We start from the raw sequence: 26,693 nt of genomic DNA on the forward strand, positions 1-26,693 counted from the left end.
AGGCGGCGGTCGGGAGAGCCAATGGGCGCGGAGCGCTGTCGGGTCGGGGCGGGGCACAGGGGAAAGGGCGGGGCCGGGCGGGCGCCGCGCGTGCGCGGGGCGGGAGGGGGCGGGGCCGTGTCGTGTCCGTGTCGGCTGCTCCGGGGAGGGTCGGGCGGAGGGAGGAGAGGATGGAGCGGGCGGCCGGGCGGCCGTGAGCGGGGCGGGAGCGGAGCCAGAGCGGGGCCAGCAGGCCGCGGGCAGGCCCGGGCGGGGGAGAGGCGAGGCAGGGAGGGGAAGGAAGGCAGCCGGTCGTGCGGCGGAGGGGGCTCCGGGCGGAGAGCGGGCGGGCGGCCGGGGCTCCCGCTCCGCAGGGCGGCCGGCGGGGCAGGATGAGCCAGGAGGAGATCCTGAGGAAATTCATTAAGCGCGTCCAGGCCATGAAGGACACGGACCACAATGGAGAGGACAACTTCGCCAGCGACTTCATGGTGAGGGGCGGCGGCGCGGGCGGGGCTCCTGCCGCCCCCGGGGCGGGGGGGTGACCCGCAGCCCCTTCCCCATCCCCCCGCCAGCGCGGGGGTGTCGGGGCGGGCGGGTGTCGCATCCCTGGGGGTGACCTGCTATTGTGTGCCCCGGGGCTCGGCCGGCTCCCTGTGCCCACCACCGCTTCGCAGCTCGGCGGGGGGAGGGAGCGTGTCCGCCTGGATTCAGCCTCCTTCCTGCCCTCCAGCCCCGGGAGGTTTGTCACCGCGGCCCCGGCCCTTCCCCGCTCCTGGGGAGGCGGTGGTCATCGGCTCTTGCAAAATTAACCGGGAGGCTCCTCGTCCACCCGCCGCGCTGCTTCCCTGAGCGCATAAAGGGGACAGAGGCGAGGCAGGGGGGCTGCGAGCGCTTCCTCGCCCTGGCAGCCCCTTTTCTGCAGGGTTGCCGTCTATGATGTCAGCTGGGGATAATCGGACACTCCTTCCCTCCTTCCCCTTTTATCTGCCCCTGTAGCTGCCTGCTTGAGATTTCTCTTCTTTCCGAGGAGATGTGTTAAACGTATTGATAGTCCTTGGAGGAATATTCATCTTCCCTTCGCTAACGTCTCCCATCCCCCATCGCAGCCCTGCCTGTATCCCTCGTCCTTTCTTCCTTCCAGATCAGTTCGCCAGCCTTTGGTTAACGTGTGCGCTCGGGGAAAAATTCTGTTGGAGAATTAGTGCTTTTCCTGGTTTATTTTAGCTATTTAATCGGGCTGTTACAATATCTCGGGAGTTTTATCTTTTGAATTGGTCGTCGGAGCTGTGAACAATAATTTTGATTGGGCAGATGTTGCTGGCACTTTTCAATATCATTTAAATGCTTAATATCAAAATGCAGTTTGACCCACAGAAGAGCTGAAGGAGAGCGGGTTAGTGCCCTCCCTATCTGTCTTTGTAGCTCGTTTTGTGATGCGTGGCTCTTTGGGATTAAAAGCACATCGTTAGCCCTTTAAGCTGTCAGTCTGTGCTAGTGGTCTGGGAACAAACAAAAAAAAAATCTCAACGTAAGTGTCGCATCGGAGATTGTCCGAAATGTGGGGAGGAGGCCGCGGATGTTGCGCAAGGCGGAGGGGCGTTGGGAGCGCTGGCAGGTCCAGGGCTGGAAGAGGAAGTGGACTTTGGGAAGTAACGAGTTCATCCAGGGTGGGGAGGGAGCCCGTGGGAAATCGGCCACGCTCTTTGGGCAGGATTTTGCAAATGCTAAAAGTATGCTGCTGAAACATCTGAGCGTGTGGGAAAGGAAGAGAGAAAAGTGTGAAATGAAGAACGGCATTGGAGCGATAGGACCCTTTTAAATCTTCATGTGAGAGCTTAAAGGTTACAGAATTTGACAGAAGCTTTTCATTAAGTCATAGTTTTAGTAATATAATTGCTATTTAACACAAATTGACATCTTGCCTTGGACTGATGAGCCTGTCTTGTTCATGTAAATTATATATACTTTACAGAAAGGCTGGCCTAGACTGCTGCAAAATGAGGGACATTTTTAATAACCTTTATGTTAAGTACTTTGTTCTAAATCTCCTAATCCGCCTCTACCATTTCATATCTGATAATTATCCTGATGTTTTAGCTTTGTTGTAGTCAAATGATATATAATAGATATTTTTATCATCCTTTCTTTGAAGCAGTGGCACTTCTGTATGGAAAAATAGCTTTTGGTTCAATTTCTCTATTTGACAGCATGTTGTTTTTGTAGCTTTCAACAGTATAGACAATGAGTTTTCCCATTGCTTTCCTGTAGCTGCAAGAAAAGAGAATATGGGTAAAAATGGGAAAATAGGATTATAGAAACTAATGGGCAAGACATTTCAGGAGAAAGATGTATTACCTGAAAGAGTGTTAAATATTTTGGGGAGAATTGTGTTGAAAATTTCTTTTGTCCTTTAACACTTTGTATTTCAAACTTTCGTGTTTGATTTTTGAATCGGAAATTAAAGGAAAACCAGGAAATTAGGAAATTGTCAGTTCTAATATTCACCTTTATGTAATAAAGCAGACATAGATGAGTGTGATGACAATAGTCATAACTGCAGATTTTAAAGGTTTTTTTTCCACTATGAATGTATTGGAGTATTTTGGGATTTTTTAGGGTCTGTGTTTTGGGGTGTATTTGGCTGTCTTAATAGAGCCATGCTTATGTCCTCTTTGAAATGATTGAAAAGGAAGAAGGAAAGAGAGGTAAAGGGGATACAAGTTTCAGTATTCTGTTCAGTTAAAGAATGAGTAGGTATTTTTTGAGGGGTGAGAAGGGAGGAAGTTGTGTTATCTCATTTAAGTGTAGAATGTTCTGTGGCTGTTAAATAGTGGCAAGTTTGTGGAATAGGAATTGCTGTTACTCATCTCTTCATTTCCAAGTCAAAATGGAATCTAAAATATGAATGGAATAGTGGGTGAATGCAAATGAAAACAATTCTTTAGGTCTTTATTGCCTTTGAATGTGTTGAGTAATAGGCTTAGAGAGTTGTATATAGGCCTGAGTGAATGAACTAAAGTGCTGGGTGCCAAGGAGTGCTGGAGGAGAGGGTAGAGAAGCTAGAGGTGTGCACAGGTAGGCTGATAAGCCTGGCTGATTGCTATTGAAAGTCCAGAGTGTAGATTACTAAGACTGCAATTTAATAATGCCATTGACATACCTGGAAACAACTTCCGCTTGGAAGGTGGAAAGTTGATTATTACCCACTCTACCAGTGCCTCCCCACCTCCCCCTGGGAGCAAGATAAACTCTATGATCTGGGCACCAGTAGCACATTTGTTACTGGAAATCAAATGCATTTAATTAATTTGCACTAGGAAGTAAGCAGGACTTGGTAGTAGATCACTTCAGTACTCTGGGTGTGCACAGTTAGGATTAAATGAAGTGGATAGTTTGAAAACAGGACAGACATGTCTGTAAGCCTTGCCAGTAATCATGTATATGTGGATATGGGGCAAGTAGGCTTTTTCCTAAAATAATATAGGTGAGGACTTTGCTACCATGGTTGCAGTACATCCAGGAGTATATTTTTTTCCTGTGTTTTTGCTGACATTGCTATTCGGGTAGAAGGAAATAAGTATAGATTGTTTCCTCTCGGTGTTTCATGCTGTATGAATACAACCAGCATGGCCTAGGTCCTAATTTTTTTGTAATGAACATGTGCATTACATGAAGCAAGGGTTGGAAGTCAAAATTCCATATGGAAGAACAGAAAACAGCTATTCTAGAATTTAGAAAGACCTTGATAAATATTATTTGCTGATTTCTTTTTAAATTTTATTTTACCCACAATTAACACGTTTTTATTTTCTTATGTTATAATAATGAGAAAAGCATTCTGACACTCATTTCTCTTGTTTGATGTAATTGCCGTTGTTATAGGAGAACTGAAATATGAATAGTGTGAACCTTTACCTTCAAAAATCAGATGTTTCAATTGTTTTGTGGTATATGACAGTCTTGCTTCATCTTTTGAGTTATGTATCTGGCTAATCTGTTGTCATGGAATACCATGTATGGCTGAGAATGGTTTTTTTTTTGTGATAAATACTGTGTAGGGGACCCTCAGCTGCTGTTTGGAGGTAGTGGTGTCAAAATGGTCTAGTCTTAGATCATCAGTCTAAATAATAATAACAACTTTTTTTGACAACTTCATTACACCTAGTCAAAGATTTGTGTACTTTCATTCAAGAGGGCACAGGTAACTAACTCAACTGAATATTGTGTGTCTGTGTTCTGTTCAATCTAAGATGAAACTTTTAGGTTAGGAAACAGTAAAGTTCTCAAGTTGCTGTTTTCTGAAGTATGAAAGAGAATTTGAATGGTTTGAAACAGGTAAAAAACTAGTTTCTATGCTTTTTATATCTAGTTGGTTTTGGTGTTGACTTTTTTATATTTAAGCACTTCTAACTGATTGTTTTGTGAAAATGCTTTTTAAAAAATGGGAGATGGAATGTGCTTGACTTGTAAGGATAAAATGTAGCTGGTCATAGGAAGTGCTACGCCAGATGTTATAAAAATTGCTTTGTGAATTTTTTGAGGCTTTTGTCTTTGTTTTTTGGTCATTTTTCTTAGGAAAAGGCACAATTTCTAAAGTACCTAAAGGCTGCTTAAAATGAATGAACAGTCTACACTATACTAAATCATTGATTAAAACTACTATGATGCATAGTGAAAGTCCACATACTGATGCCAGTCATGACATAGATTTTGTTCTGGTTCTGAAGCAGCATTAGGGATACCAGAAATACCTATTCAACTGTAGCAATTCAGAAATGCCCCTCTTAAAGCTTGTTTGTGTATTAGTGTGCATTTGCAGAAGCCTTTCTGATTCAAATACTATTAGTGCACCTCTTGAGTATCTGTGAAGATATCTTTCAAATTTTTAAGGCAGGCATATAATAGAGACTTATAAAGCATTTATTTTTTTTTCACTATCTCTGCTTTTTTTTTTTTTAAGATCCCACGGTATAGACATTTTTGGAAGTGATGTTTTCTAGTATCTATTTAATGAGTTTGGGGCTTGTAATATATTGTTAGAAACAGTAATGCTTTGTCATATGTGTTATAAAATGCATGCTGTCTTTTTCAAGAGATATTTGTATCTGTAAAGGTTAAACTGGGAAAAATGCTTTGGTAGAATCAACTAGATGGTAAACTGTTTCTTGAAACTTCAAATCCCAGATTTAATTGGTGTAAGCAGAGGTTTACATGGAATTCTTGTAAACTGGGTCTTTTGAAAAAACTATTTGGAGCACTTATTTTCCCTAGAGTGTGACAGAAGGAGTAATTGCCTTGGAGAAAATGACCCATAGGTGTGTTGTGCAGCTGATCAGTCATAAGGAGCTCTGCTCCTAGCAATGAGTTAATAGGTCATAGGCAACTGTCACTTTAGATATGCCTTGTGCATTTTTATCATTTCAGGGTTAAATAATGGATCTGTTAGTAGTCACCTTTCATATTATGCTTAAATTTGCTTGTAAATGTATTTTTAAAGTTTTGTTTCCATTTACTATATTGTAGCTAGATGCTGTTAATTTGTCTGTGGGGGCACACCCAGCACATGACTTCATTGTGTGTGGTTGTAGTCATCGAGGCCATTCATAAAGCTTCTTTTACATGGACCAAATCTGGTTGGAGCAATGTGACTGAATAGTCACTTCAGTAAGCCCAAACTTTAGAGGCTTCTGAAATTTTGTGAAATACTGTTCATTCAGTGTTATATGAAAATACAGTTTTGCATGAACAATCATTCAGTTTAAATATTCCACTTCTTTGTCCCCTTCTGAGGAAATGAGTGCTGTTTCTGTTGCTTCAAAGATGCCATTCTGAATTTTCATAGAGGTGGTTGAATACAGCCACAAAGCTGCTGTAGTGACCCTGGGGTATAAGAACTTGCAAACTCTGCCTAAAATTGCTGTTCTTTCAGCACATGAAACTAAACCAAGTCAGTTAGGCAATGCTCTGGGTTGTGTCAAATAGCTTGTGTGGTAATAAGTTCTGTTTGCTCATTTTTGAAAGACAGCAGTGTATAAGTCTACTGTTCTCATGGAATAAAGGGTTGTGTATGGATTTTGCAGAATATTAAAGAATTGTTCAGGAGGAGCAAATGGTAATGTTGACCTTGCACCTCATGGCATACTACATGCACTCCAAATAATTTAAATAGCATGTTATACATACTTTGTTTTTATTCTTACCTCAATTCTACTGCATCTTTTGCTGTATTTAGTTATATATGTATATAGATAGATACATATCAGTAGATACCTATATATGGATATGTCTCATGTAACCATAATTCATCAACCTTAGACCCTAATCTAAAGTTCTGTAGCTCCATGTACATGCTTATGTGTTTGTAATAAGCATGATTGTAAGTCTGTGTAGTACTCTGCATATGTATCACTGGTCTATAGGATGAATTTCTTGGTTTGGATTGCATGTAATTTACTTTAAAATTGAAGTAGGTTCAGGTTCTTTTTCCTTGATGCTGTTATAGCTAAATATAAGTTATCAGCTCTGTGAGCAGGGGAAGGGTAAGCAGATATTCAGATTATCTAATGTGTATACATTTGTTATCATGAGTGCAGCAAAAGTCTGAGGCTTCTATATTAATCTCTTAAAGCCGTTGGTTTATAATAAACAGAAATTATGTTCTGTCTTCTTCACTGTTACTATTAAGATTTGTGGATTTTCCATTGTGTACTGTTACAGTTTGACTATAGTATGCTTAGTACAAAGGACTTTTTGGCATAGTAAAATATGGAAAAAAAATTTTGGAAAATAGTAATGCATTTCTTAGTGTTGGGAAAACATGAGACTGTTGGAGTACCTTGGGTATGCATTTCTAGAACTGAAATCAGATGGTAGATGATGATTTTTTTTCTTGGTGTTATATAACAGCCTTCAGTTAGGGAGAGGCATCAATGTTAAAGGTCAGATAAGGAACTGAGTAAAGCACAAGTGAATTAGGTAGAGCAGGAGCTCTTTGTGCCACTAGGAAGTGCAATGTTTGCATCCTGGTGTTTTCCTCAGCCTGTTGTATTCCACAATTGCTATGGTTATCCCAGCACAGGCTTGGATAACTCAGCTGTGTTTGCCCTAAATGAAGGATGGACCTGCATTTCTATTTCTTTTAACTAGCACATGAATGTTGCAGAGAAAATAAGCTCTTTGTTTTCCTGCTTCATCTGACAAAAAAACTTGCTAATATAAACTTAAGTCGTGAATTATTTGTTCAAATTTGAGCAATCAGAATGTATTTATGAAAGGGGAGCACTCTAGTATAGCTGTGGTGTTCTGGATCTGGAACCTGGACTACAGAGAGCAGTTGTATTGTTGGAGCTGTGTCTGGGGTCCCTCTGCATCTTCAAGAAACCAGATTGTGTTCAGACCCAATATTGATGAGACAATATGAGTGTGAAGCCAGGAGCTTTACTAGGGAAGCTGCTGAGAGTGCAGCGAGGTAAGGAAAGTGTTGTAAGAGCAGAAGAGCACAGTCAGGACTGGCAGACTTTAGGACTGTCATTCTGGGTTGGAAACTTGTTTTAAAATCTCTAAATACTGGTGTCAGGATGCTTCAGTCACTGAAGTTTGCATAGGAAGGTTAGTGCTTGTGTCCCTGAGGGCCTTATTCTAGCTACTGTTTTGTCATCAGCTTTAGAATGAAAAAAAATTCTTACACAGCTAAAAAGATCAAGTAGAGAAAAATGTTTCCCAAAAGGTACCAGATAAATAGAGGTATAAATGGATGACCTAGTTTAGTTGACCTAATTTTTGCTCCTATCTGTCCTCCTACAAGCCAATACTTTTAATTTCTTTAAAAGGCAATTTTATTGGTGTTAATTTATGGGACAACTTCAAGGCAGTATTGTCCTAATGGAAATGTCTTGTGAAAGTAAAACCTAGAAGAATTAAATTATCAGCTCTAAAAAGCAGCAAGGCAGTTACTTCAATGGGGGAATGTATCTGGCTACTGCAAGATGACTGAAGCTATGAATGATGTTGCCTCATGGGCTACACATGTCATTAGGAACAAAGCAAATAAAGAAATATGTTTCATTCATTCAGATTTCTGTAAGGAAGCATCAATAATTTTGAAGGAAATCCTACCATAATGCTTCTGACAGTTAGTTTTCTATATTAATTTTACTTCTGAGCTCCCTTAGTTCTGCAGGAAGAATTGAATTGCCCAGTGTTAGGAATGGGCCAAGGGCAACTACATGAGTAGACTGGAAGTTTTAAGTGCTGTATGGATTGGTTGGATTGTGCTATTTTTAATTTGCTGTGATTTGGAGAAATCTTAACACAGTTGTTAAGGGTATCCATATAACTTGTGTTCCTTCCTTTTTGGCAGAAGGGCTATATGCTTCATGTTTTACATGTTGGAGAGCAGGCCTTGATTCCTAAACATTACTGAAATTTATTAGTTTTAATTGCCTGATCTTTGCTATGATTTTTGGTGTCTAAAGTTATGGGTTGGAAAGCATCAGCCTCTAAGGGAAAGTTAGCTTAGTTAAAACCATATTGCTTTAAATAATGTATGTGCTACTTTAATCTCTTTAATTTAGTTATGACACTGAACTTGTCATTTTAAAGCAAACTTTTTTACATTAACTTCCTTTTTATGTAGTCTCATAAGGTGTAGCTGGGTTTGTTTTTCTAAGGTCAGAGTACAGCGGTGTCCTCTTAAACAATTTTACATCTTGCTGCATTTGTCCTGCTGTCTTGTCATTCTTGCTGCATGTGTGGATGACATCTGCTTTTTGTTTTTCTTCTAAAACACACACAGATGTTTTCTACTCTTTGTGATCACTAGAAGAACAGCTTCTATGTGGATCTGTGGCAGAAAGGGGTTTTTAGGGGTCTGGAGAGGTAAATGACCATCTTTCAGCTGTGCAGCTGGCAAGACTTGTTCCTCTGGGCAGCTCATACAACCAAAGAGAGGCTTGAAAGGAATGTGGTCATGAGTGATGTCTTATGTTCCTGCTTTTATGGAGGTTGGTCAGTCAGCACCTCTGCTGTTATTGCCATCCTTGCTATCTTTCTTATTTGCTTTAGGGTCAATATTGTGGATGAGAAATTAATTTCTTGTGCTGAGCTAGACTAGTTCTAGGTTCTGGTTCATGCACATTTTTCCTGGACTTACTGGCATGATTTCCAGCTATTTGTCATAATTGAGAGTCTCAGGTTCCAGAATTTTCGCATAGTTTTTCCACTGTTGATTACATTTTTAAATACATTTTGTCTTCCATTATGAAAGTATGGCATTATTTTTATTCTCCTGGTAGTTCTTGGAAGACACAGCTATCTTTGAACAACTTGGTTCCAAACTGAAAGGATGTTTCATGGGTTTCCTGTCCAAGTGTTCAGAGGACTTGTCAGTGTAGATTATGCATCCTGTTTAAATGACTGATTGCTGTGGGAACTGCACTGCTCTTGAGAAGCCTGAATAGTGTTCTACTCTGTCCTAAATGTTTCACTTCTTATTTGATTATGTTTGACTCTGTAATGCACAACCCTGTGATGGAACAGTGTCTTTTTTTCCTCAAGTGTCTGGGTAGCATGTGTGGTATTTGGGTATAGCTTCCTACTTAGACAAATGTTCTTGTTGGATTAGTTGTCTAGTTGTTTCACTGCACAAAACTGAGAGATCAATTAATATAAAAAGCAGAACAGATAGAAAAACAAGTGATAGGAATAGTGCACTGCTCTTAGACTGTGGGTAGGCTGGGTTGGAAGCTGATGATTGGCTGCTCTGTGAGTGAGTAAAATTAATCATGGAGATGTCTCAGTGGTACATGTATCATGTCCTGCATATTTGCAGTGCACAGCTCTTTTAAAACTATTTTTACACATGTAAAAATAAATTTTAATTCTTCTATATTTTTCTACTTGAATCTTTACCTTCATGCATGGGAAGCAGGATTACAACTGGAATGCTTTTGTTATTACTTACTCCCTCATGTATATTCTGATTATTTTAGCCAATAGGTAATTGCTAATTGAAATGAATACAGTTGTCCAGTAGGAATACTCAGGGGAAACATTTAGCTCAAAATAAAGCTGGAAAATGAAACACTGTTCTGGAGGGAAGGGCATATGTAGGTTAGTTGAATTGCTTCAAGAAACTGAGAATTCCTGCAGAGTTGAATTAATTATAAATTGTCTATAGGGCAGCACCCCTATTGCACAAACTGCTAAAGGAAGGAAATAATCTCTTAGATACTGTGAATGTCCCCAGATAGCTCTAAGTATTCAATAGTTACTTCTAAGATTTCAAGTTTAGTAGTTGAGGTGATTACATAAAACTGTGTGGATTTTTATTATGACCATATTAGACTGTATAGTCAATTTTAACTCATTTTCTTTGAGGTTTCGTAAACAGAACTATGATGTTAATGGACATATAGGGAACTGTATGTAAATGTTAATGGAGAAAAATGACTGGTTTTAGGCAGGTAGAAAGGACTTGAAAAGTACTATAGGCACACACTGGAATTTACTTCAGTAAAGAAATATGGTGTTTTATGGATGTTTTATTTTTCTGTTATTTCTACTTCATGAAGAGTAGGCCCAGAAGGGAGAAATACATGTTGTTTCCTTTAATAGCTCTTTGCTACAGAATTGCATTAAGTGCTACTCTGGCACTTAAAGCTAAAGCTTTGGACATCAGTCTGCTTTTCAAACTGAGTACTCTGAACTAAGTTGTTATTAAGCTGCAGGTTAAGTCCTATAAACCTAAACCTTTTGTATTTTCCTTATAAACAGAAGAACTTTTCCAGAGGCTGTTCTACAGAACTGCTATGGAAATTGCCCTGGTATCCTGTAGTAACACTGCTACAGTTGCTTCTTCAACTGGTACCATCTATTTTCTTAATATTTTGACCAAGATGATGAAATGTGAGCTTTCATTTCTTTTCCCTTTTGTGGTGAAAATGCAGCTTGCAAGTTGTCTGAGATGTCAACTTCCTATTTTTGTTGTTCTGAAAAGAGCAGGTGAAACTGGCAGAGAAGCCTAGCTGTCTTTTTTACAAATTACAGAAATCTTTAGCCTGTTGAGAAATTATTTAAAATGAAAGACCAATAACACTAAAAAAAAATGTGTGTATCCCAAAGTCAGCAAGCTGTTGCCATAAATCAGTGTGATTTCCTAAAGGGAAATAATATTTCTTTCTAAAATGCTAGCTAACTCCATAACTAATTCCAGTGTGGAATAGCCTGGACGTGAGCTTGCATTTGGTACCTTATACATGATCAAACACTGTAGTACTTTTGGTGCAAAGCTATAGCAACATGTCTTTCTGGCATGGCAATTTAGAAAGCATTAGCCCTGTTTAAATTTGTGATCCTGTGAAAATGAAGCCAGCATCCTGTTTCTCCAGCCTTACAGCATACATAATGGGCTTCCCTTCCTGTATTCATAGAAAAAATATTCTCTCTCTGGTACAGTAAGACGATATGATCATCCAATGCAAGTACGTGGATATAAAAATCTCGATGATGATGTCTTTAGTGCTTATGGAGAACGGTAACTTTCAGATGTATTAAGTGTATATGAGGTCAGGATATGTTTAGAAGTGAGAAAAGTAGCAACGAAGTAACAAGGGAATTCAGTGAAGGGATATAAATAGGTAAAGAACTTATTTCTAGAGACAGTATATTTCAAACTAAAAATGACCGTGATTTTTTGCTAGGTAGAGGATTTTGTAGGGCATGTCAGGGAGGCACTGGAATTGGCTTCTGTAAATAAATGCAAAAATGAGTTTCTTCTATTCTTTGAGTGCCATGTGGTTTATTTTTTATTGGGCTGTTGTATTACTTACCACTTTAATACCCCCAGAACTTGATGCTGAAGTAAGGAGTTTCCCATATTGTATACTGATGGTGTAGGTGAAATAGTTTGCATGCAACACCTGAATAAGATAAATGATAACAAAGCAGACAATATTTACTTATTATCTTGGGTTTTTTTCCCCTCCTTCCCCTGCTAACAGGTTCTTTTTAGTGTGGTACTGGAATCTAGTGTTTATTGGTGACAGCTGAGAGGGTCACGCTGGAGAAGTTTCTGGAGAACTGTCTCCTGTGGGAAGGATCCCATGCTGGAGCAGGAGAAGGACTTGTCTCCCTGAGCAATGGCAGAAGAAAAACATGTAATGAACTGACTGTCACACCCATTCCCCATCTCCTTGCTCTGCTTGGGAGGAGGGCATAGAGCCTGGGAAGGAGGGAGGGTTGGAGGAAGGGTGTTTTGGTTTGTTTTGCTTGTTTTTAATATTTGTTTTACTTTTCATTATTTGTTGGTAATAAATTCAGTTAATATCCCCAAGTTGAATCTGTTTTGCCTGTGTTGGCTGTCAGTGAGTGATCTCTCTGTCCTTAACTCATGAGCTTTTCATTATATTTTTCTGTCCCCTGTCCAGTTGCAGAGGAGAGGGGTAGAGTGGCTTTGGTGGGCACCTGGCACCAGCCAGGGTCAACCCACCACAGCAGCTTACCAACTTCATATGCCTGAGCTTGCAGATCTGTTAGGATGGAGAGCCCAACCCTCTCTCCTTCCTGTGGTTGGTAGGTTAGTGGGTATATGATTGTCATATTGTGTGAAAAGTTAAATACATAAAATCTTTTAATTTACCAGCTAGGCTTGAAAAACCCTTAAAATTCACAACACATCTTGCATAACTGAAGTTATCCGACTTGCTTCTGGAGGTTGTCTCAAAGGCCATGGGGGAAGGATTTTTATGGAAGACAAGACAGAAATGCTTGCTCATGTGAGCTTCCTCTTGTATTCATACTCTTGTCTTTGACTTGTCTTTAGCTTATTGGATCTAGCTTCTGGACATTATATAAACAAGATGTCCTTCAGGAATTCTGTATTTATGTCAGCTAGTTGTTGAATCATCCTAAGAAGTGTGTAGTTATCCACTGGGCACAGTACTTCTGTCAGATCTTATGCAAATTGCAACATGCATTTTTGAGCCATATCAACTCTGATCTGTCTTGAATGTTTTAATTCTGTTCCTCTCTTTATGTTGTGATTGCATTTTACTAAATTTTTTTTCATTTCTGTTTGTGCTACCTTATCCCTGGGTTGCTAAAATGATTTCCTTATTTTTTTGAAACCTTTGGTTTTTACTGGTTTTGGATGACAGAAGCTATTGCATTATGAGTAGAAAAAGCATCTCAATAAGTTTCATACACTTCTTCAACTTTGCCTCACTTCTAGACTAGAAGCTCTTCAGAACAAGCTTTAGCTACATACAGGTTGTTATGGATTTGATGAACTGAAGGTAAATGATTATCCATAGTATAGTTTGGTACCCTTTTAAGCTTGTGAGTATTGCATGATTAGTTGTTGGATTATAAGAAAGTTTGTGTTGGGTTTTTGTCTTTTTTCTTAATTCAATGGTGAAAGTAGAACTGACTGGTCTATTTGGGTCTTGGTTTTAAATTCAGAGCAGAGTAGTTTAGCCACACATTTTATTGACCTTGTTATCGTCTTAAAGAGAAAGTTACATTTATAAATGTTACCTGGCTCTGATAGTCACTGTTTTTTTAATGACTGTGGACAGTGAGATTTAACCTGGCTGGTTTAAATGGTCTTTGTAAGAATCTTCATGCAGTGTCCCTTATGAATTTTCCTGTTGTGGTTTGTTCATTTCACCAGGAATAATATTTCAGAGTTTGTATTGGACCAGGTAATATTGCTTATGGTTCACTTTCCTCAAAAGAGCCACTGTAGTGTTGAGCTGTTGTCTAAGCTTGGTTATTTCAGAGATTCATGGAGACCAAAGCCTAATTTGAGTATTCAGAAATAAATTTTGAGTCCTGACAGCTACAAGGAATGCAGTCAGTATTCAGAGGGAATAGCAGTGAGGCTTGCACTGGGGCTGGGATGCAATCTTCTACTAAGTGGTGTACTTCAGCATGCTCACATCCTGTGCTATTCACCATAATGCATCTATAAGAAGCACTGGCATCCTGATAAGACATTGTGATACTTCACTGCTCCTGTGAATTAATTTGCTTTGGCTGTAGAGTATGTGTTTCCGTATTTTGCATTTTAAAGCCAGGACTTAGCAATCCTGTGTGTCTCATCCTATTACTTGTCATGCAGTTACTGTCTCTTTAGAACAAACGTGTATTCCTGTCTGGGTTTATTAGCATTAATAGCTGTTCTGGTTGCCCAGTGGAATACTGATGCACAATGCTAGAAACTGGGAATGGAAGGATTAAAGAGGGCATTGCTTTAGAAAAATGCTATTGTTCTTTATTGTCAAACTGCAGCAGCAGATACAGAAGTTAAGATTGAATTTAACTGACATGTTGAAAATTAATTGAGGTCTTTTAAAGGTATGGATTTGGTTTGGAATGCTGCCACTTCCATTAAGGGAAAATAAGATTGGGAAACTTTGAGTCCTGTTTAACTGTGCTTAAATAATTCTCCTAGTAGTAATTGTAAGGAGTTCTGATATTTGGGAAGGGTCCTTGTTTCTCCCCAGTCCAAATTTCATGCAATATCTATAGCCTATTTTCTGACTGCTATAGGCAGTCCTCAACATCTGCAGGAATTCACAAGTTTAGGTTTTTTCCAACTAAAGGCACATCTGTTTCTACACTGACAAGCAAGTCACATAGTTTTCATGGCTGTAAGCAGCAATGCTACTTGTTTCCTTTAAGCTGTTTAGTGCTATGTAGCGTCATTTTTCCCAGTTGACTTTTTTTTTTTTAAGTATATCCCACTTTGGTTTAGTATATGCTATCTTTGTGAAATTTTAAGTTCCATTCTTCATTATTTAACTTTTTCTGAGAGTGGCTTTGAGAGATCAGAGGAAATAATTCTGGTAATGCAACTTTCTTAATTTCCTGTATTTTATCTACTTATTTTGTCATTCTGAAGAGCTGTGACTAGCAGTTTCACAAATTTGGAGATTGGAGAAATGACACCTAATTATGCTTATAAAGAATGGAAATGTAAGTTCAGTAGTAAAATGCTGTAACATGTATGTTTCTTGAGGGAGGTAAAACAACATTTTGGTGGAGAAGGCAGCAGAGAAGAGTAAAGGTTAGGAGGAAGCTGTTCAAAATGAGGAGTTTGTGGAGATTACATTGCATTTTAGTGACCTAAAGCAGGAAAGGTGTTCATGGCTTATTTGTGTGCAGGTTGGCAGCCTGCTGCTCTCTCCATGAGTAATGGATATTGAGCAATGTACTGAGTTGAAAGAGACAGTAAAAATGTGGAAGAAGTTCTGCATGTGCCAGGAGCTGTCACCAGCATTTTACATTCAAACAAGGCCTGACTTTGGTCTCTGCAGGCAGTGGGGCTTTTTGATGCCAATCCAGAGGCTGCTGCTCTTCCAGAGCATCCACTGACAGTGTCTCAGCAAGTCACATTGTTAATTCTGTGCCTTTGCTGGAATAGGTTCTGGCTTTCCAGAATTAGAATGTGAATTTGACCACAGGTCAGAATTTTTTATTTAATGTAGATATAAGCCAGGAAAAGAGCAGCTTTCCTCTTCCTAGATGGGCAAGTGTGGGCTGCAGCCAGTGTCCCTAGCAAGTTCCTGTACAGACAGCATTTGCTCTGAGATGAGGAAGGAATGACAGTAAAGGAGATTGGTGGCTTAGGAAATAAGATTAAAGCAACAGAATTGGAGTAAAAAGCTTAGAGGTGAAATATTGTTAAAACTTGATGCAACAGAGAAAATCTCAATGTATAATTAGCTGTTGTCATTGATGTTAACTATTGCCTCTGGTACAGGAAAAACAAACCAGCTGACCCTTGTCTGTAGGGTGGGAATGAAACCCTGTCCCCGTGTTCATGGTACCAGAAGCTGAACAGACTTGCATTAATGAAGCATGGCTCATACCAAACTTAAAGAATCCCAAAGTTAAAAAGAAAGAAACCACTCTATCCTTATCTTATAATCATGTAGATCATCAAAACCTGTCTTTCCTGTATTCCATTTGTTAGCTTCTGCAATATACGATGGAAGGAAGCAGATAAATAGTGGTTTATGCATTTGTGGTTTTAGCTAGAGGGAAACTTCTTTAAAATCTGAAGTATACCTTAGAATTGTATCCAAGGTGGTAACTTGCCATTTTCTACAAGGTAGAAAAGCCTAGAATCTACTTTAGCTGCTTTTTCCGTTTTTTGAGGATTTCTTAAAATAAGAAACCTGTGGTTTCCATTCAATCTCACTAACCCTTTAGCATTTGTAATTTACAGGGTCTGGTGGTATCTAAACATTTAGGTACATAATTAATAATAATGAAATCAGAATCAATAAACCATGAAGGAAATATTGCTTTGTAAAGGCTAGTTGTGTGCTGAAGTGATGGGCTTGTTACTTGAACACAGTAAATTAATTGAATATTAATGGTAGGTGTGTTTGGTACAATGGGTTAATATGAATGTGGTTGTCTTATGCTGCCTGGAAAGGATCTCAAAATGTTATAAACATTTTTAGTTTTTTGGGGGGAGGTGTGAGGTGTGTGGGTTTTTTTTTTTTTTTCTGTGCTGTTGAAATTAGAATCTGCTACACATGGCACAAGAGGTATATTCATAATTAGGAAAGAAGATGAGTAGATGAATTTGTAGATCACTGTGCGTGACCAACCAATAGTGTTAGCAAGGTGGATGAAGATGTGATCTAAATAAGGCTTACAGGAACTGCTGAAGAGTTGGAATTTGGCCAGGACGTTCCCCTGGTTGCCTTTTCTGCTGTTCTCAAGTACTACTTGTTCATTAAGATTATCAAAACAATTATCTTGGAAAGAGATGGACTAGCAAGCACAGTGTTATTGTAGGGCATATATGCACATGGGAAATAAAAGCTGGAGTTATTTCTGTATTGAGGGCAATTTTCTTGAGGTTTCTTTGGATTTGCAGCATAAGAGCAAAAGGCAGTAGACTTAGACTTGCGTGGGCAAATGGGATCTAAGTAGATGACAGTCCTTTAAAAATAACTTGGTGATAAAAAACTGACCAGTTCAAGTGATCATAACTGCAGTTGTGGTAGCTGGGAAAAAATAATAACATGAATGAGATGGTTTTTTTTAATCCTTTCCAGGCAGTGCAATGCAGTCTGGTGTAGTGCAGTGCAATAGGTATATTAGTAATGGGGGAGGCAGATGAGATAAATTTTAGGATCATGAGATACTTTTCAGGTTCTTCAGAGTATTAAAATGATGCAATGTGTCAAATCAAATACGCACCTAGTCTAATATTGTGACTGTAGAATGTTAGGAATGAAATGGAGCCATCCTCCCAGTCTTTCTTAATAGCAGATTCTGAGTAAAAGCTCAGACTGTGTCCATAGTAGCAGCAGGTTGATGAGCACAGGACACCAGAGCCCATCCCTGGTCAGGACAGTGGTAGGTACTGATACCTGGCATGTTTCAACAGGCCCTGGACTGCTTGCAAGTGTTTCACTTTTTTAGTTCTGTATAATTTCCTTTCATTCAACTTCCCCCATTTTTTTTCCCTTAGTGCCTATTTCTAAGAGAAAAAGTTGTGGTGAATTTTTTTTTTAGCCTTTTCCTGTCTGGCAAGCATAACAGATGTAAGCGTGCAGTAACTATAAGTGGTTCTTCAGGATGTGTCTTTAGCCAGGTCCTGTGCTTGTTCAAATTGGCTTCAAGGTGTTTTTCTTGCTGGGGGATTGAAAGATTGTCTGGCAAACTGATCCAATATCTTCAAAAAGAAAGGTCTGTACTTTATAACCCTCTGAAATACTTAATTTCTTTTTTTTTTCAACTTCATAGCCTTCCCAGTCTCCTCCACAGGAACCAAGAGGTTACTTGTTTGTGCTACCACTACAGTGGTAATTTCCTAGATTGTATAGGTTTCTTACAATCCCGGGTGCATTAAAATATAACATAAAAACTTGGCTTGCTTTTTCTCACCTTCCTTGTTTGTCTTTTGTAATGTGTGATGCTACTTCCCCTCTGGCAGACCCATGCCTATCAGCCCAACATAATTTGTAGAGGAGTCATTAGTTTACAAATATGGTCCTGCAGTCAAGTTTAAGATTCCTTTTATATCAGTATTCTCCTTTTAGACTTAAATTTAGACACCCTAGAAGAGGTCAGGCAGCTGGACAAGATGATAATTTTAGGTCTCTTCCAACAGAAATATTATATTCAAAATTTAATTTGCCTTAATAGCTAGATGTAGTGCAGGTGAATAGAAAGTTTTACCCATTTCTTCTGACAGCAGTCACCTAATGTGCCTGAACTTTGACTTTGGCTCTGCCCTTTATTTAGGGTGTGGTGTTTCATGCCTATCACAGAGGATTTCACACTGTGCTGTAATAATTTACATTATTGCTTCCAAGTCTAAGCCTCTTTAAGCCTGACTTATATTTTAGTAGTGGTAGAACCCATTCTTGTGGTTTGGGTTTTTTTGTTCCAAAAACGTTGGTTGGTGTTTTGGGGTATTTCAAGAAGTAGGAAACAGAAATAACTTTATCTTTCAGGTTTTTTAACACCCATGTTCAGCATCTTGAAAAATATCAGTAATGTTTCACAAAAGAGTTCTTAGTCATGAGGTTCTCAACTCTATTGGCTGAGCTTTGTGTCTAGGGCTATATTCGTTCTGTGTCTCTTACCCACAAATGCTGCTGTTACTGGCTGCTTCTGTTGTGGCCCAGGGATGCTTTATAAGAATTTCCTCCTGTACAGTTGGCCTGATAACCAAGGACTGCCAGCTGCCCTATTTCCATTGGGATCCAAGGTTTTCCTCTGCCCAAGAGGACACTGACATCTAGTGGATGGGTTCCACTGACACAGGGCAGGAGAACTACTATTTAGTGGCTGCCTTTCTTCTAAACTTTTACCAAATTTTTCTTTCATTTAGATCCTTGGGGTTGTTAGAAAAAAGTTTAAAAAGGAAAAGCCCAGTCAATTTTTATGTAATTTCTGGAGCTTAAGGAGGGACGTCTGTGCAGTCAAAGAACTTCTGTTTTGTTGTTGGGTTTTGGGTTTTTTTTGCTCCTTCAAATCACCAGCATATGAGCCTCGGTTGTTTGTAATAAAATGATTCAAGTTAGGGCATTGGCAGTTGTCCTCCCAGCCTGTGAAGAGCATAAGTTACCTGTGGAGCACAGCAAGAGGTAGATCATAAAATCATTGAGTGGTTTGGATTGGATAGGACCTTAAAGATAATCTAATTCCAATGGCCCTGCCATGGGCAGGGACATCTTGCACAAAACCCTACCCAGCCTGGCCCTGAACACTTCCAAGGATGGGGCACCCACAGCTGTTATGGGCAACCTGTTCCAGTGTCTCACCACCCTCATAGTAAAGCATTTCTTCCTAATATCTTAGCTAAACCTGCCCTCTTTCAGTTTGAAGCCATTGTCCATGTCCTGTGGCTACATGTCCAAGTCCCTCTCCATCTCTGGTGTTGGCTGCTCTAAGGTCTCCTTGCAGCCTTCTCTTCTCCAGGCTGAACAGCCACAACTCTCAGCAGGTGTTCCAGCTTCTCACCTCCAACACAGACAGGGCCTCTGAGTTGCCTCCAGTTCTGTGCCTGTTCTTTCTATGAAACTTGAAGCCTAATAATTGCTTAATAGCTGCCTTGCAGTTTGTCCTGGACATTTAGTTTAACTGGGAACCAAGTAGCAGAAGATTTAACAAAACCACAGATTTTCCAGGAATGTTCCTAAGCAGAGAACAGTGCTTAGAAATCAAACTTTCTGAAAATATTCATCAAAATGTTAGTATTTCTTTAAAGACAAAAATAGACATTTTGTTTCTGAAGTAATAAAATCCACATTTCTTTATCAGAGAAAATAAACACTGCTTAAAGCTTGACAGTGGGAGATGTCATGCTTAAGTATTGCTGCACATTATTGTTTGATCTCTCAAGTGTTTAAACTATTCTGTACTAGTACTCATTAAACAATAATGTACTGGGTTTGGATTTGTTGACCATCTGGTAACTTTGTAATTGTGGTTAGAATGAGACAATTTCAAGGAACTTAAATTAGGACTTGAAATCACAGAAAAGTCTTTCAGGCCCCTTTAATGGTACAAGGGTCATAGAAAGTACAGACTGATATTGCTTAGGATGAGGGTGTTAGACTTAAATGTTCAGGGAGTGTTTTTAAAAGAAAAATATTGCTTCCTTATCCAGAGTAAACATAGATTTTTTTTTTCCCCTGAAAGATGCTAATATTTGCTAGCATTCTTTGGTTACTTTGAAAGGATCTACAAATTCCAGACTATTACAACCAAAACAATTGCCATAAAGAAGAATTCATATTTTATATGAGGTACCAGGAAACAAATGTAAAAGCTATTAACACTTTTTGTGTGCATTTAGACAATGCAAGCAATAGTAGAATAGGAATGCTTCTATCCTAAGAGGAAAATTTCATAGATTTCAGGGTGAATTATTTTTACTAATTTCAGACCACAAAGAAAATTAAAAACATAATCCATCAAAACAGAAAAATCACAGCTTTAGCTAACCTGTTATGTTAATTAAGAAGAAAAACTATTTTTTCTATGTCCTGTTGTCTGTTGAGAATTTATATTGTCTCATCTGTAGTTTTCCAGGATGCTGGACTAACTACTGAATACAGGTTATCAGTAACTATACTGTGCCTTTTTTCCTTGGTTACTTCTATAACTCTTGAGTTCCCACTTAGTTATTGATGATATGCATTTGTGTTTCCTTCATTATAACTTCTAGCCTACAATTTTATTTGGCATTTTTGGGGTTTGTTATTTTTTCTTTTACCCTGAAAGTTGGTTCACTTGATTAATGTTATATTCCCATCTTCATCTCTTACTGTCTTCTGGTTTGTCATAAAATGTTTGTTAGTGTGCACTGCTTTGCTGGAGAGGTCATGAAGGAAAACTTCTGCTTGGTCTGGGAAGTTTTTTTGAGAAACTGCTTGTGAAATCCCTTTTGTCAGATGATTGTTTTAAAAATTTTTTTCCTTGTGAAAACAAACTAAAGAGACTAGTCTCGACTGAATTCCTGTAGAAATTCACATACTCTTCTTTTGAATTGGCACCATATCAAATACTTATTTGAAGCTCAGATTGGAACAGTTTCCTTTTCCAAGAAAGGAAGTGGAGTTACATATTCCACATAGATGAGAATTATAGATAAAGATCTTGAGGTGGGATCTGAAGGTGTTCCTGTGTGTTTCTGAAATACCTGGAAGTAAATCTGTCATCCAGAACCTGGAGGTGTTGAATAAAGTTGTTTGTGTATCAGATAAAAACCCCCTGCTATTGTTTACCAAACAAACGATTGACTTGTACATTCTGAATTGTAAATATTAATCTTTTTAAAGCAATGGCAGCTGAGGTTTATTTTCAATTTATCAGCAGCTTGATTGACAAGGCCCTTGTCTAAACCAGATTCATTCTACCAGTTGACTTGGGATACTTTCTCTTTGTTGAAATTTGGCAGGAAGGACTGTATTTTACACGTTAGCTGTGTAGCAAATTTAAGTTGTGGAGTACTTAAAAACTTTTAAGTGATTGAGCATATACTTCATATGAGGTAATTTTTTCTTTGCTCTTCAAAATGTTAAAATTACAGAAATAATTGCATTATAAATGTAAAAAAGGCATCTTACAGCTATTTGGAAAATAATTTAAAATTTGAACGGTGGTTTTGATGTACAGAATAAAATATGTATAAAGGCTTTATTGTAGAAGTATGAGGAGTTTAGTGGTATAAGTTTTTAACACTGGTTTTAAGAGGATGTACAATGAACATCTTTTGCTTGATCCTTTAGGCACAAGCTTTTGTGAGTCTTCAGAATTAAAAGTTTCCTCAAAAATGTTCGTGATTTTAAAAAGATTAAACTTCAAATATTTTGATTGAAAGAGTACTTCCATTTGCTTTCTGGTAACTTCACTGTAGTATTCTTGTCTTTGTATCTTGTCAAGATAAAGGCCTGCCAAAGAGACAACTGTTTCCTTTGTAGACAATTTTGGATTGGCATGGCTTGAGAATACCTGGGTTAAGGTTACCATGGAACTCAAAATGTTAATGGTATGTCAAACAGTAAATGGTTATGTTGGAGAAGCATAGCCTTTTCCTTTTCCTGAAGTACTTATTGAACAAAATAAAAGGCAAGTTAGAAATTCTCCTTGAGTTGTACCACTATATTAATACTATAATATATACTCTTAATGGTAACACTGTGCAGATGCCTGTGTTCCTTTTGTAGGAGACAATTGCATACAATATAGCATAAATGAAGATTTAAGGACCTTTCCTTGAATTCAGCAGAAACAAATTAAATGGCAAAGTTCATATTGTTCAAGCATTTGAATATTTAGCAGTTCTACTTGAATGTTCAGCCTTTAAAGCAAGAACTTTAATGGAGAGAAATAATCTAAAGTCATGCATGGAAATAACTGGTTGTCTGAATTTATTGGTTTTGTACTAGCTATTATTTCTTTGGTATAATTTCAATAGTTGCTTTATAGTTCTTTCTGCCAGAATTATGAGAATTTTGTTGGCCATTGGATTCCCTGTCCTGTCTCTTTTTGAAACCAGAATTATGCTTGGAAGGTGTGTGCTTCTGAAGTGTTGGGGACAAATTTGTTATAGGCAAAAATTGGCAGATACTGCAAATATAAATGATTACAAAACAAAATTCCTTTGTCTCTCCATAAATATTGTGCTGGTTATTAGCTAGGGTTATTACAGTTGAAATCTTAGTACAAGTTCATGACTTTAATGAGGCTACTTCTTTCTAGCTCTTAAAATGCTATTGAATGCTATCATAAATGGCCTCTTTATGACTAGCACATTCCTTGGCTTCTAAACACAGCCTCAAAGAGAGGGTGAAAATAGTTGTAAGCATGTTTTCTCCAGATAATAGAAATGTATTTTCTATTTGATGTCTTATCTTTTTTTTACAATCCCTTATATATTCCCTGTGTATGAGTTGCTTCATGGAAGTACTGATTCAGTGTTTGTCAAAAGTTTTCTTTTTATTTATTACATAGTGGGGGTTTTATTTGCCAATCATGAACTGGCATAACTATATTATTGGTATCCGAGTTTTACCTGCTGAATATTGGGGGTTCTAACTGCTGAAAGTCTCTAAAAGATACTGTGTTTCTATAAAAGGTTCATGCTTGCTTCAAAAAAATAGTAAACACTTCTGGTAAAAGACAAAATTGGCATATTTTTTATTGGAATTGTATATAAAACATTAAACGCATGTCATTGAATAGAAATTCAACTGTATGCCAAGGGATGTCCCTGAAAGGAACAGTACCTCTGAGCTCTAGAGATGTTTCAATAAGTTAATTTGGACTCAAAACTAGATTGCAGTTACAGTGTTTCTTGACTGCACAAACAGTACTGCTTTTTACCCACAGCAGTTGTTAGGCTCCAACTTTTCAGCTTAAAATCATTCTCAGTGAAAGTCTTACAGGGCAGGATCTGTGTTTCAGATAAATTTGCAAGACATGGCTGTTAAAAGCCTTTTGGGAAGGCAGGATATAACTGCTATGGCAGACCTTTTTTGAAGGAGTGCGAGTGTGTGCAGATTTATTAAAAGGCTTAAATAAGGTTTCTATAGGGCTCTAAGACTGTTCTCCTGTGCATTTATTTATGGCAGCCTTGGTAGTGGGGGACTAGCAGGTAGGAAATTCTAGTTTACTTCTGTTGGAGTGAAAGCTCAGTGTTTCCTGTTTCAGTCATGGTGCTTTTATTTATTTTTTTTTTTTCACCTTGTATGAATTGCTTGGAAAACAAACACTGACCTCAAGGAAATGTGTTCCAAGGCGTGGGAAAAGAGGAAGGGTTTTGCATCTCGTGAAGGAAGAGGGAGGAGAATTTGGGTTGGTTCCCCCCTTTTTCTTTGGTGCTGAGCAGAAACAAAAGCAAGATACATTCTCCATGGATCTTAATGCTTCATGCCACATACTATGAAGTCGCAGGCAAGGGAATGGTAAAGACTGTGGGGAGTAATAAGTGGTGATAGATGATGAAATATTTCAGGGAGAATTGATATGGTTAAAAAACCTCAATATTCTTCAAAGATAGAGGCTAGTACTTATTTAGATCCTCATGCTGTTTGTTGATATGAATTGTATCTCACGTGTATTTGCTGTGCAAGTTTTCTTGTGAATGCTTGTCACAGGGTGCTTTTGAGTGTTTCAGGATGCTATGTTGGTTGGCCCAGTCCCTCCTGTGGACATGAAAAAAATATGGCTTGTGTTCCGTTTAGCTGCCTGATTGACCTGGAATAAAACCTCTTGCCTATGCTGCGTTTCTTTGTGGGAAAAGTCTCAACTCGCCTTTAGATACTTTGTTCTAGGTCTCCAAGGGTTGGTCCTGGGGACATTGTTACTTTGGTATCTGTTCCTGTTACATCAGAGCTGTTGGGTTTTGAAGTAAATCTGGTGTGTGTAACAGGGAGAAGGACAAGTATCTACTTCATCTCTATTTTGGGTGAAGGGCGTGGTCTGTAGAAGTTTTCACTCAAATGTTGCACTCACAATGTAGTGTCACATTCAGGATGCCAACATTTGATTAACTTCAGAGGCAGAGTCTGGGGATGGACTTTCAAGGTGGAGTGGACTTGTAGTGTGGTGACCTCTCCTGGATAACTCAGAGTGGCTCTTGAAGTTTACCTAGACCTATAACCATGTTTTGTTTTAAATTAAGATTAAGTGTGATGCTTTTAATATACCTGTGCTGTCAGCATGCATAAAGCCTGAATACTAATACTGAAGGAATAAGAGGAAAATAATCTGGTAACTTGAAACCATTATTTTAAACAAGGGGGTTCCCTGGTTTATGAGTTTTATTTCTTTGTTTCTCGACTGCTTTGCTTCCATACACTGTTGGGGTTTATATTGTGAAGACAAAAAGTCATCTTGTTGCAAAAAAAATTGAGGCTTATTTCTGTTTTGAATTATCAACAATTGTTCTGGAATTGCTCTAACACTTAAGAAGCCTGCTTGTTGTAGTGTGTGCTAATGTCAGTCTTTTCTGGTTTTGCATCAAGGTGCTTCCTAGATTTGAGTCCAAAGCAATCAACCCTCTAATTGTGTGCTTTCATACTAATAGAAATTTTCATGCTCTTCACTCATCATCCATAAAGAACTGTTACTGTTTCATTGTCCAGCATGTTTTCTCTTCTTGTAATGTGTTCACAGTAATCACTGCAATAACGTGAGTGTGCTGAGGAAACAGTATGGTTCAGAGATGGGAAGTTATAATTCCAATTCTTAATGAGTTTGCTGCAGACTTTCTAAGATATCTCAGAACATACATTAGCAACCTACTAGCTAAAACCAGATTATGCTTTAGTAATTTAATGTTCTGTTTTGCTCGATTATTTCCTTGCCAAACCACAGATCTACTTAGTCTTATCCAGCCTGGCTTAACTATAATGCTGAACGTGAAATAACTGTAACTGATAGTACTGCTAGTTTAGACTACGATTAACATGCAAATAGTATAAAAATAGTTTTAGAAATGAGGGAAAAGAAAGGAGACTTGAAGCAATCAGCCCACATTTTGAAAGTGTCTGTGTAAAGCTTTAAAGTCTTTAGTTATTAGTAGTGTGGGAGATGTGTCCGATTCTAACCTTTTTTGGGGGGAAAATATAGATTTGGAAAGATTGGAAATGTTGGTCTTACTCAGACAGTACCGAATTCTGGAAAGTAATTCTGTTGGTTTGAGTTTTTTATCTGATTCTGGTTTTAATGTGATACCAGCGAAAGAAGGATGTATGCCTTAACAGGCTGCTTGCAGTATTATCATTTTGCCTTCTCTACATGAGGATCTACCAGCACTGTCTTCATTGGCTGATACTTCTTTATGGGATAGAAATCTCCAATTAGTACAGTAACATGAATTCACCTATTTCCTGAAAAAAAATATCAGAGAGTTAAGATGATGTAAAATCATAAAATATCCTGAGTTGGAAGGGACCCACAAGGATTCATTGAAGTCCAACTCTGGTACAGAAGACACCATACAATCTAATACTGAAATAATGCTATTTTCAGTTGTCTGGGTAATTTTGGAGGGATTTTTCTTCTATGTGATTCCCACAAGCTTCCTGGAATGCAGTGGGGTTTGTTGGACTCATCATAGTCCTGCTATGAAATGCTGAAGACAGAGTTCCCAAGGGAGTGTAGTTACCAGGCTTGTCTATTAATCACTTCAGCAGAGATTCCTTTGGAGCACCTAGAGCTCCTGGGTCAGTAGGTGCTGCCAGAAGAGAATGCCAAGGCAATGACAACTCCTCCTTCTATCAGTTGAGCCTGCAATCTCTTTTTGGGGCTTTGTTTCAGAGAGATAGGTCCAGTGCAGACTGCTAGTGTGGTTTTTTTTGCAGCCAAAGCCATCTGTGAATGTCAAGATACAGTGAAGTTTTACAAAACCGAGTCGTTCTCCTTTCACCGTTTGTGTTTGACTAGTGTTTATAAAGGCTTTTTCCCTCCTTCATGAGGGCTTGGAATTCTTGCAAACAATTGCTGTTTGAAAGCTGACAGGAATCAAGGGGGAAGTATTGACATGGGTCCCAAGTGTATGCTATTTTACAAATACTCCTAAGACAAAGTGGTGTTCACTGTGTTCATTTATTCCTTGCTGTTGCAACCTGGAGCTGCACTCCTGAATAGTCCATTCTCCACCTGAGTTTACTAACATCAGCTAGTCTTGGTGTTTTCCAGAAACCTCACTGATGAGAAGGTGGTTT

The 26,693-nt window shown here is 38.7% G+C and overlaps 1 protein-coding gene across 1 annotated transcript in view; it reads left to right on the forward strand.

Moving 5' to 3' along the window:
- Positions 1-271: 271 nt before the first annotated feature.
- Positions 272-26,693, forward strand: part of PTPN12 (protein tyrosine phosphatase non-receptor type 12) — a 69,152-nt gene continuing 42,730 nt past the window's right edge. The window contains exon 1 of the mRNA XM_053978238.1: positions 272-470. Coding sequence (XP_053834213.1) covers positions 372-470 — 99 coding nt within the window. The 5' untranslated portion in view covers positions 272-371. The remainder of the gene's footprint in view (positions 471-26,693) is intronic.

This window comes from Vidua macroura, chromosome 5 (assembly GCF_024509145.1).
Source record: "Vidua macroura isolate BioBank_ID:100142 chromosome 5, ASM2450914v1, whole genome shotgun sequence".
Classification (NCBI taxonomy): Eukaryota; Metazoa; Chordata; class Aves; order Passeriformes; family Viduidae; genus Vidua; species Vidua macroura.